General features: G+C 37.2%; 1 protein-coding gene across 1 annotated transcript in view; it reads right to left on the bottom strand.

Moving 5' to 3' along the window:
• Nucleotides 1-485: 485 nt before the first annotated feature.
• The window catches only part of LOC121734629 (ammonium transporter Rh type B), a 65,347-nt gene continuing 52,766 nt past the window's right edge, over nucleotides 486-13,066 (bottom strand). The window contains exons 6-10 of the mRNA XM_042125219.1: nucleotides 11,935-12,047; nucleotides 11,387-11,575; nucleotides 10,675-10,836; nucleotides 10,421-10,517; nucleotides 486-604 (exon numbers count right to left, since the gene is read on the bottom strand). Coding sequence (XP_041981153.1) covers nucleotides 522-604; nucleotides 10,421-10,517; nucleotides 10,675-10,836; nucleotides 11,387-11,575; nucleotides 11,935-12,047 — 644 coding nt within the window. The 3' untranslated portion in view covers nucleotides 486-521. The remainder of the gene's footprint in view (nucleotides 605-10,420; nucleotides 10,518-10,674; nucleotides 10,837-11,386; nucleotides 11,576-11,934; nucleotides 12,048-13,066) is intronic.

The following is a 13,066-nucleotide window of genomic DNA, read 5'->3' as shown; positions in this document are numbered from 1 at the left end:
CACGTTGCGGTCTAATTCATAAACTTAATATACCTAGCGGAATAGAGCAACAATCTCAAGCTGTCAAACGAAACCGTAATTAATTTACATATGTGTGTAAAAATATGTGTACGCATACATGACGTATACATTTACACAAGCATCTTTCTATGAGATTAAATTGTCAACGTGCTGATAAGTGCCGACTGAACGTCAAAAAAAGGGTTCTGCTGTTATATATCACACGTCTTTTTTTACCATGCAGTGTTACTGATAGTGACATCTCGTTTGCTCAGGCCTTTGTTTCTCTATTCCGCTAGGTATATTACCTTTGTGGTCTGAATTGACCCGTCCGTAATAAAATTCGCTTCCTAAGAAGAGGATTTTAAAGTCATAGAGTAAAAGTTGGTTCTTCATTTCCTTCCATAAAAATTCACATATTCACATGACAGTAAGCTAAAGAAAAAATTCATTCGGGACTCGGGAGTGATCAAGAACAAGATATTAGTAAAAAAATATATGTTATTCAATTAAAAGTTATTCTAAGGCAGTTCCCAGTTCAGCTCGTCGTCGTATTTTTCGTTTTGCTTCAATGGCTCGAACATTGACGTCCTCGCGACCAAACCTGAAAAAAAAGAAAAATATTGGATTGGAAATCTTTTCTTTGTGTTGACCTACAGGGCCCTTTTGATGTTTGGATGACATCGTCATGGCAGAGTAGACAGAACTAAAGGTACGCTTATACGGGCAACTATAATCAGACGTCACGACTACATCAAGCAATTTACGGCAACAAGCAGCAACAAACAGCAATTATTATATTGCGCAAAACAATTGCCTGGTTTGTTTTATATATTATATAGATTCGTATCTCTAATATTGAGCGATATGAAATATCTGGAGCAATTAGAAGCAATATCGCCGATATAATTGCCGAAATTTATTGAAATTGCCCTATACTGCTCCCCTAATTGCTCGATCGGTCCATTCGTGTTGCCGAGCAATTATTATTGCCGCAATTATTGGTCGTGTAAGCGCATCTTATGGAGTACATCGACTTCAAACAAATGAGCGAGTGAGACGGCCGCCACTGTCACTTTCAACATGTTTCACAATGCTTATAATATTGTTACGGTACATGGTATACGGACACGTGGTGCGCAAGTACATACTCGAACCTTCTAAAAAGGTCCAATGTTTGTTTACGTGTTTACCCTTTATTTGTTAGCGTGTTTGAATTTAGACCTTATGACTGAGTCCATAAGGTCTAAATTAAATTCAACTTACTGCACTTATCGCAAGGACGGCAGTTTTATTGTGGCACATGCCCGAGCCTACTAGAAATTTCCCACGGTTGTTTACTTGTTTACGTGAATCGGGAAATTTCTGGAATTCGTCTCGCCATATAAAAAGAGCCGCAGGCAGGCCCGGGGGTCAGTTCAATCTGAGCGATCTTCAAGGCGATTTCGGAGTGATCAATAGTGAGTGAACCAGTGAAACCTGCGACTTGGCTACGACCTAGGACAGTGATAGTGCTTAGTGATTGGACCTAGTGATTTGTGTTTGGACTTAGTGCTAAGTGTTGTGACCTAGTGTTTAGTGCAGTGTTAATAAAGTCTTCAAGAGAGTCACCAGGTCTTTCTCTCCAAATCCTCGAACCCTAGCACGTAACAACTGGTGTCAGAAGTGCGATTTGGTAGATGACAAACAAAAGGACTGGGACAAGTATATACCGCTCTTCCTTCTGTCGTACCGTACCGCCGAGCATGAGAGCATAAAAGCTACCCCGGCGTATGTCAATTACGGTAGAGAACTGCGAGTACCAGTAGACCTCTTGACAGGAGGATCACCGGAAGAACCAAAGACCGTACCAGATTATGTCTGCGATTTAAGGGAAAAGATGCGCTATATACACGCCATGGTTCGGGAAAATGGGTTACAGTCAAGTGAGAACATGAAGAACAGATACGACCGAAAATCGAATACAAGCGGCTTCGAAGAAGGGTCACTGGTGTGGCTGCATAACCCAACTCGCCGAAAAGGCAAATCTCCAAAGTTGCAGACCAAGTGGGACGGCCCATACAAAGTGGTTACCCGATTGAACGATGTGACTTACAGGATTCAAAAGCAACCAAGAGGGACATTCAAAGTGGTACACATAGAACGTCTGGCGCGATACCATGGCAGTAACAATGATGCTCGGGACGAGCATCTCTAAGAGGGGAGTAGTGTTACGGTACATGGTATACGGACACGTGGTGCGCAAGTACATACTCGAACCTTCTAAAAAGGTCCAATGTTTGTTTACGTGTTTACCCTTTATTTGTTAGCGTGTTTGAATTTAGACCTTATGACTGAGTCCATAAGGTCTAAATTAAATTCAACTTACTGCACTTATCGCAAGGACGGCAGTTTTATTGTGGCACATGCCCGAGCCTACTAGAAATTTCCCACGGTTGTTTACTTGTTTACGTGAATCGGGAAATTTCTGGAATTCGTCTCGCCATATAAAAAGAGCCGCAGGCAGGCCCGGGGGTCAGTTCAATCTGAGCGATCTTCAAGGCGATTTCGGAGTGATCAATAGTGAGTGAACCAGTGAAACCTGCGACTTGGCTACGACCTAGGACAGTGATAGTGCTTAGTGATTGGACCTAGTGATTTGTGTTTGGACTTAGTGCTAAGTGTTGTGACCTAGTGTTTAGTGCAGTGTTAATAAAGTCTTCAAGAGAGTCACCAGGTCTTTCTCTCCAAATCCTCGAACCCTAGCACGTAACAATATTATACTGTACTCGGCCAAACATGGCGGTAGCGGTAATTGACTCCCTGTCAAAAATATTTGTCATTTTCTATATAAACCGGGATTGACATAAGCAGTAATTGTATGCAATGATTTATTTAAATTGCAACAAAACTAATAATACTCGTACTTTAAAGTAGGTACGCGTCTCTTACAATGTAGAGTTCATTGTTAAAGTAGCAGCACTGAAAGTGATAAAATTGTTATTTCTAATAATAACAACACTCCCCACACCGGTTTCGGTGACGGTGGCCGGTTTCATTGAAACCAGACCAGGTACGCAGGAGTAATTTTATAGTACACAAGAGCACTCTCTATTCCTTTATTCTCATAACCCAGTGGGACGGAAGACCGACACGACTGGCGAGAGATCAGGCGCAGGACCGACTTTTTACATGCCCATCCGACGCATGGATCATCTTACTTGTCAGACAATCAGGTGATCAGCCTGCATTGTCCTAACCAAACTTGGAAATAACATGTTTCCAACGCGGGATTCGAACCCACGACCTCCGGAGTCGAGAGCGACGCTCTAACCACTAGACCACGGAGGCCCTCCCCCTATTTCTAATAAACATACAATAACAAAACAAAAGTAATTATTCTTTCAGCGTTACTACTTTTACAGTGAACTCTTTATATGAATCCTAAAGTATTAGCACATCAGTTACACCCTATACAAAATTACTCTGTATTACGATAACAATAATATTAATCTCAAGTTTCCTAAATGTTAAGCAGTAGCTGAACCTTTGTTATATCAATTTCAATCACCCGTGAGCTTATCTCTAACATTGAACTTAAACAATACTTGCTGAAAGTAAAGCAACAACGTCAACAATAACATGGAACACACGTTTTGTAGAACAACGTAGAATCTTATGAAATTCTTGTTGCTGTCATACTCAAAAATATCATGCTTCGGCACGAATGGACCGGCTCGACCGGAGAAATACCACGTTCTCACAGAAAACCGGCGTGAAACAGCTCTAGCGCTGTGTTTCGCCGAGTGAGTGAGTTTACCGGAGGCCCAATCCCCTACCCTATTCCCTTCCCTACCCTCCCCTATTCCCTTCCCATCCTTACCCTCCCCTATTACCCTATTCCCTCTTAAAAGGCCGGCAACGCACCTCTCTTCTGATGCTGCGAGTGTCTATGGGCGACGGAAGTTGCTTTCCATCAGGTGACCCGTTTGCTCGTTTGCCCCCTTATTTCATAAAAAAAAATCATAATTGTGCCTAATGCCTACCTACCTATTAATTTGTCTCCAAACTTTATTCCTGGAATAAAATAATAAAATGTTGGTATAGAAATTATTCATTACTATCCTGGAAAAATATATGGTTCTCGTGATAATATACTTAAAGATATTTCAAAGCAAATGAAGTATTTGCCATTAGCAAATAAATATTGTCAATACAACTTATATTATTTTGAGCATAAGTAAGGATTTAAATTAGAATTTAAAATAGAATTGTAAATCCTCAATAATTACTAAATCAAACTTGTTAACTCTATTTTTAACCCTAAGTATTGCTCTGGGATAAATCTAGACCAACAATGTCACGGTCGTTTCCTAGTTTAAGGCCGCCATATACGGTGAGTCCGACCCTTCCGATCGGACCGACCACATACCGACCTCACGTGCTCGTACACAGAAATGAACAAAACGCGTTAGGTCGGCCTGCAATCCGACCGGCACGATCGACCTTTCCGTATACAGGGGCCTTAAATGAAAACTCAAAACAAAGCCTCGCGAAACAACAGAGTAATCTATCTTAATCTGTTTTATTATAAACGCTTAAAGTGTTTTCCAGTGTCATTATAAAGCCAAAAGTTTTGTAGGCCAAATATAATAAATGGCTTTCCAACTTATTAAAAATATCTTACAATCATTAAGTTGATCATTTAATTTAGCTTGATTCAGTACTAGAATAATCCATTACACCAAAATTAGTCTATCACGTGGGAATCGTACATTTTTCGGGGTTGAAAAGTATCATATAGGCTATAACCTTTCCCGGGACTCAAGGTATCTCGATACCAAATTTCAGCAAAATCGCTTCAGCGTTTGGGTGTAAAGAGGTAGCAGACAGACAGACACACTTTCACATTTATAATATTAGTATGGCTATTTATTTGCTGTATGTATTGTTGTCAAAAACCTCCATAAGAAGTAAAATCGACCGATTGTAGATAAACGTTTTTTTTTCTACTCTCTCTCCGTTTTATAAATTTCGTATGCCGCGTGGCCTGGTACAAATTTGACATAATTATTTTCTTGCCTATTCTATAAAAAATACGTGTGGCACTCGGAACTGCCGCGGTAAAGCTAGTCGCGTACTTCTATAGTCACACGAACACTGTGCCGAAGATTGCCGAACTGAAACGAAGTTAGACGATGCACGGCAACGTCGCACCGATGTACCGGTGGGAGTGAGGGGTGTTAGGTTTATTTTCGTTACGGAATTGCTTGAAGCCCGCGGTAAAAGCTATGCAATAGTTTATAACGTTCAATAATATTTACAGAAATCTTATCAATTTATCGTATGTGTTTTATATCAATGTGGCGTTCGATGTAGCTTCCCTGCCGATAGTACGTCGATGGTAACGAATAAATCATTTAGGTAACAATACCAACTTTTCTTTGTCATGTCAGAATGAATTTTTAAACATTTGTTTATATTATTGGCTTGAATTAATGATAATGGATGAAAGTTGGACTGAAATTAATGTTATTCTTTTGAATGCGTAATGTTTCGGTAAATGCTGAAAAGGCAAATATTTGACTTACTTTCGGCTATGCTTATGATGCCCGGTTCGCACCTGCGTAGTGCTTAGTGCTTAAAACGATATCATTGGACGATCTGCGGGGCTAAAATGGTCGCTTTGGAGAATCATATATTTAATCATAATATGATTCATTCTTAAACTCCACTTTGCGTGCAATTCATATAGCGATTCGCTTCGATTAATAATTGGTGGCCGCGCGCGAGCGCCGCGCGAGAGACCTATCATTGATGTAAGCGAATCACTATATGAATTGCACGCAAAGTGGAGTTTAAAAGTGATTTGCTTCGATTAATGATTGGTCACCGCGCGCGAGCGCCGCTCCCGGGACCAATCATTGATCTAAGTGAATCACTATATTTTAAATTGCATGCAAAGTGGAGTTTAAAAATTAATCATATTATGATTAATTATATGATTCTCCAAAGCGACCATTTTAGCCCCGCCACGTGTATCGAAAACTACCATAATCGAGTATTTGTATGGCGCTTTAAATGCCAAAATCTTTATTTTTTTTAACAATAATTAAGTAATTAATATTCGAGTGTAGCAGTATAGTTATTACATTTAACTCGTATTTGCGATTTTAATCGCTGATAATTCCACGGAACATAAATTTTATGAACACAAAACGGCTTTACTACGTGAAATAAAACTGGGTGTAGAGTTTAAAACTAACGTACAGGGTGTTCTATAAAAGTTTGGGGAAATTTTTAATCGATTTAAAAACGGAACGTTTATGCAGAGTTTGGTATGTTCTGCATTGGTATGAATAAAGTTATTAGTCAGGTTTAAATTACAGTTGGAGATTTAATCTCGTCAGCGGTAATTTTCTAATATGCTCCGTTATTAAAAACATTTTGAACCATATATTTTTAAAAGGGAATAGGGCTTCCTGCTTGAAACAGGATGGTGCAATATTTAAAATCAGAAATATTTGTACAGTTCAATATTATATTTTGAACATATTTTATTTTTATTATATTTTTTCTACATAGGTAATCAACAATAATTCTAATTTTTCACATGTTTTACAAACAAATTTTCTTAATCATTATCTGATGCTACACTTGGTTTTAATAGGTTTAATATTACACAGGTTTAATATTTACAAGAATAGGACGTCATATCCAAAATACATATAATTTTTATGACGATTGATTTTGATAGTAATTATATTATACTACTTGTTTCTATAGCTATAAGTATTTTCATAAAACTTAATATTGAAGTAGAAATAAAAGTCTTATTTTTGTTTCCTAGTATTTAATATTTAAGGTCAGAGCAAAATAATCGTACATACTTTATTTTATTAAAAAAAAAACAGCCATCGATAGAAATATGCTTTTAAAATGTTTTTTTTAACACACTAAGAGTCCATTAATTCATTCACGTTTTTATATTTATAATGTATTGGACGGAAAATTGCAAAACTACCACACCCTGTATTAATAGTATTAGTTGCGAGTAAAATTTAGTTATTACTGCCCTGCTTTTGGACAAAGGATTAGTATAATCCGATAGTCAGCTGCAGTTTGTTTATATTATGATGCCTACCTTTCAAACGCATACAAAATTAGACAAAGCTTTCGAAATTAGGTTCCTTTATTAATTTCAATAATTCCTGCTCAAAACGTTGAAAATCTGTTTAAGGAGGCATGTATTTTATTTGTATAAGGATCCATCCATAAAGTATCTCATCTAAAGGAGGAGGGAGGGGGTCGACGAAGTGTGACATGGTGTGACAAAGAAGGGGAGTGGGTCCTAAGTTTTTTGACATCACGTTGTAATAAATTGAAGAGCAAAATTAAAACATTGAGATGGTTTTAATTTTAAAATGTAAAATTGCTTTGTGACGATAGACTATCCCACAAATCGTCGTATTCTACGAATAAGGGTGCTGTTGCAAAAACCCTACTTTACAGGAGAAGGTTTTTTGTGTTTATTTCAAAATATTGTTACACAACTTTTAGAAATTAATTATGAAATTATCGCATAACTACAAAGCGGTTGCTATGAAATTTTGAATGAGACGTTTAATTTGATATTTCGGGTAGATTTGTTCCTTATTTCTTTTTTCGGCGGAGTAAAATAAGTCTCATCAGACACAAGTAACGTTATGCCTTTTTTGTGCGGATTCAACGGGGTCTTAAGAGCATTTGTGTCTTTTTAGTAACCATTATCAAAGAATTTCCTTTTTAAAACCACATTGAAAAATCGGCCAAGTGAGAGTTGTGCTCGCGCACGAAGGGTTCCGTACCATTATACAGTAAAAATAGCCAAAATGTGTGTTTTTTGTATGAGGGCCCCCCGTAATTTTTAATTTATTTTAATTTTATCGTCAATTATTATTAAAGTATACCTAAGTACAATGGAACATTTCAAAAGCTCACCTGTTGCTATTATTGACATGGAGCAAAAAATAGCAAAAAATCACGTTTGTTGTATGGGAGCCCACTTATATATTTAATTAATTTTTTTTTCAGTATTTATTGTTATAGTGGCAGAAGATATACTCAATCTGTGAAAAGTTCTTGTTATAGAGCCTGGAGACAGACGGACGGACAGACAGACATTGAAGTGTTATTAAGAGGGTCCCGTCTTTACCCTTTGGGTACGTAAACCAAAAAAAAACAATATAAATAGGCATAATTATGGAAAAAAACATACATTAAATTAATAATATGGAACGTTTTATAATATTAATTCTCAACCCTTCAGGGTTGAGAACCAATAGTTATTGTGATTGCTTTCATGCAATCACAATAACTATTGGTTTCCTTCAACTTGTAAAAATAAATCATATAACGTGATAAGACTTTACAGTTTTATGCCAGTTATTTTAAATTACCAAATAACATTATAACTAACGACTAGTTACTCTGACTATTATAATATTGGTTAACTTTTAAGACAATTAGATAGGCATATTTTTGTCATTTTATAAAAGCTGAAAGTTTTTCTGTATGAACAAACAGCAACTATAGAATTTCGATCGCGTTTAGGAGGTATCCAGTTTTGGAGGTCAAAAGTATTATACTTTAAGGTGATGTGGCAGTGGGAAGTAACTGGCATAAGTTGTCTGGTAATAGGGAGCAACTGTCATAAGGGTCCGTCAGTGGGAGACGAGATTCGAGAGAGAGATTGGGAGAGAGGAAAAATAAATACCTTAAATTTTATCGAAGGTGCGGTAGACTTATTTTCCCATTTATACTTTAAGTATAAATGGGAAAGTACGAGTATAGCATAATGATTATAGGTAAAAGAAAACTCTAGCTGTTTCTGGCTCTTGGTTTAACTTATGAGTAGTTACAATATGACGGAGCGGTGCCTATTCTACTTCAACATCAGCTTAGCATGATAACGCTAATATTTTGCGGACAACAATTTGTATTAAATTGTTGTCCGCAAAATGTTGAAATTGGCTTATCATCAAAACCGCTTCCGCAGTTAGAGAGAATAGACAGATGGACAAACCTTTTGAATTTAAAAAATATAAGCATGGCTTTTGGTCAAAGAAGCATGGATAGAAAGAACTATTCTCACAAAAAAACTAACTCGCCATAATTGCGTATTTTAAACAAAAATCTACGAAACCTCGTTATTTTCTGACACACATTTTATAAACACTGTAAAATATTAAATATCTAAAATTGACTTCGAAAAATAAACATCCTGGGACAGGACGGACGTTCAGTTTGAATCCCTTCCTCGAACCGGAAGTGAGGAAATGGACATAAAAACTAGGAAACAACATCTCCGTTTTTAATATTTTTAACGTCGAGATGTAGATTAGAGCATAATTTAGAAATTTGTTGTGGCAATTTACAATTCAGAAGATGGAACCATAAAATAATGGACGCTGTTAAGCATTCGTGTACTAACCCACAATAAATTACGTATTGAGTTATGAATGCAGTTATGTTCTTTAGATAATTTAGAACAAGACTGCATTCAAAATTTAACATAAAAAAAATTGTGGGCTAGGACCAGCGTTTCCAGACGTCCCGATTTTGGCGGGACGTCCCGATTTTTTTATCAAAATTCCGTTCCGTCCTCAGTCCCGCTTTTCGGGGAAAGCCCGAACGTACGTGCAGCGTGCTGAGAAAGAAAGGTGCGTAATGAAGGTAAGAGTGTGGGAGGTAGAGGGGTGGATTTTCTTTGGCTACTTTACTTATATTCTATTGTCACGTAAACGTTATTTAAACACAAATAAAAAGATAAAACCTCAAAAAAACTTTGATTTTATACCTTTTTTTACTTTGTCCCGCTTTTGATCGAAGAATTCCGCTTTTTCGCTCAAAAAGTTCCAAAGTCCCGATTTGGCGCAAAAAAATCTGGCAACGCTGGTAAGGACACTAATGCTTAACAGCGACCAGATGGAACTTAGGTTTTTTAATGTTTGATTCAAAGCAAGAGAGTTAAATTTTGAATTTGAATTTGGAAAATGGAATCATGAAATTAATAATTAGTTTTTTTTTTCTAATGCTTGATGGCTTGAGGGTGTGTCATGAGGTGAAGAACTCTATTTGTCATTATCATTCCACATACTATCACATCTCGTGGAAACTTTACATTTCGTCGTTGTCCATGTCAGTACCCATTAAAATCGGTTTGCAGTAAGTATCGGAAACTATCTTAGAAAAAAAAAATTCTCTTCATAGAAAAATATCAGCTAAGTGCGAGTTGAACTCGCGCCCAAATGGTTCGACTCTAGCTATTACCATTCTTAATATACAGCCTGGAGACAGACAGACATACGGACTGACATCGAAGTCTTAGTAATAGGGTCCCGTTGTTACCTTTCGGGTATGGAACTCTAAGAAATACTACATAGTAGTACTTAACACTCACCACTAACTCCACCTCCTACCAACGCCAAACCAACGGTGGACCCAACAGCAGCCAGCTGGTAGAGAGCTTGTGATGATGATGCGCGGCCTGCTTCATCCTGAAAATTTACTCGATTCTCATTCCTCTAATCTAGGAAAGATTATGTTATATGCGCACATAAAATTATTCATATTTTATAATGTGGTCGCAGTATAATCTAGTTTGCTTCAAAATGCATCAAAAGAGTGCATCATAATATTAATATTTTAGCTTACCTCAGTCATAGCGCTGAAGATCGAAGACAGCTCAGTTCCATAGCCTTCTTTGGTGGCGAGCGCAGCCAACAGGATGGTCAGAACACCTGATAGTAGGCCAGGCATGCCGTGCAGGTTGTTGACCCCACAGGTATCAGGTACACCACATTTTTCAAGTTTTGGCTGAAACAAATTACTTTTATTATTATTTTTACTTATTATTAACTTATTACTTATTTTTAACATAATTAATATTATGATAAAAATATTTTGATGTCGTTTATGGTCTGAACTCAAAAAGCCTGTCAATTTAAAATAAAACATTAAAATTATCTCTTCCTGATATAATATTTCTTTTGGTATAATCAGATAACTATAATAATAAGGTTTTCAAAACCAATTTTATGACGGTGTTTCGATAATAACCAGACCAATGTAACTCGGACGTTATATTTAATTTATTTTATTTTATTAATTTATTTATTTATATATATCAGGCTACATATGCCCATACAATATATACCTTAATGACTAACATACTTACATATAAATCATATACACATAATAGTATACCTTTTCTTCCTCTGTTCCCACCCAGGCCAAATGACCGGCACGAGAGCACAACTGGGCTCAGGCCTGACATTAAACGCTTGGAATATCTTCCTTGTCAGCTGATTGTGAACTAAGCCCGTATTGTCCCAACCAAACTTCACAACAACTAACAAGTACTCACCGTCAAAAACTTATATCCCATCACACTCAACAGCCCCGCAGCAACACCAATGAGGACCGCTCCTCCGGGGTTGATGTGCATGTTGCAGACGGATCCGACAGCCACACCACCGGCAAGTGTCGAGTTCTGGATGTGGACCATGTCGAGTTTACCATGATTCACCGCCGAAGAGACGAAGAATGTTGTTACCTGGAAATAGAGGTACTTACACGAGGATTTGGCCAACAAGTTTTTCTCCGATCGAAAATGTATGCGATTCTGAACAAGGGGATAATCATTAAGCAATATTAGTGGCTACTAGGGTATTTCATACCATATGCCTTATTTCGAACATTGATATGACACGAAATAGGGCATGACAATGAACCTTGCCGCAAAGCTCCATTATATATTAATATTATGTTGTCCAAGCCAATAAAGGAGCCAGAAAAGTTCTTGGATGACCATTGGTAGAGGGAGTGAAACAGTTTTTTCAAGTGACATTTTACAATATGGTGACTATAGATTCGAAAAATCTATTAAAATAATTGTTTTAGCCATCTAGTTACCGTAGCAGCAGCCAAGGACAAGTAAGTGTTGACAGTAGCCATTTCATATTCTGCCGGAGTTTGAGTCAAACCCGAGTTGAAAGATGGCCAGTAGATCCATAAAAAGATGGAACCTGAAAATAAGGAAGTTTCAAAAATAATATTAAAAAAATAACAATTATACGTGTAAACACCCCCTAAAATGGCCACTTTGCAGCATCATAATATTATTCACTTTGCATGCAATTCATTTGTCTAGTAAGGGCCGGGACACATAAACACGATATGACGTCGTGTCGTACCATGATACGGCGTCGTTTCACGATGCGACGTCGCGCATGTCGGGAATGTACGACGAGCATCGTAAAAAAATTCGTCGTGACATCGTAACGTGCCACGGTAAAAAGCACGATGTCGCGTCGTAGAAACTCACGATGCGTGTTATTCAAAATTCAAAGAAACTGCGACAATTCACCCTGCATTGTGTATCGTGACACGTTACGATATCACGACGTAGTTTTTTACGATGCTCGTCGTAGATTCCCACGACGCGACGTCGCATCGTGAAACGACGCCGCATCGTGGTACGACACGACGTCGTATCACGTTTATGTGTCCCGGCCCTTATTCGCACAATTCATACTAATTTGACATTCATCAGTTTGACAGTTTTGACAATTCATTTTCTGAATTGATTTGAGAGGAATTGCACTTTGTGATCTTTGTCTGCCGTACTAAATATGCTGTCAAATTATTCATTCAAATCACTTTCGATAACGTCACAATTATGCACCTGTCAAAAACTCATGCTCATCATAATTATAGTTATATTTTAAGCTGTTTATATAAAAATTAGTCCAGTAATTTCAAATTTCGATGCAAAGAAACCTTACTAAAGTACTAGATTATGCAAAAATAGTATCTTAAAGATTAATAGCGCAATACACCTAAAATATTCATCTTCAGCTTATTTGATCTTTTATAATCTTTCTATGAACCTAAGATATTGAACAGCAGATAATAAAACTATAATTTATGCTTTGACCTAATTTCTACCTTATAAATACGGGGAAGGTGGAATTTATGACGAACTAAAATGCTAAGACTTTTACGATCAGCTTTAATATAGAGTTAATTATATTAGGTGTAGGTA

This window comes from Aricia agestis, chromosome 16, assembly GCF_905147365.1.
Source record: "Aricia agestis chromosome 16, ilAriAges1.1, whole genome shotgun sequence".
Taxonomy (NCBI): domain Eukaryota; kingdom Metazoa; phylum Arthropoda; class Insecta; order Lepidoptera; family Lycaenidae; genus Aricia; species Aricia agestis.
Note: the sequence above shows the minus strand (reverse complement) of the source record. Positions and strands in the feature narration are given on the sequence as shown.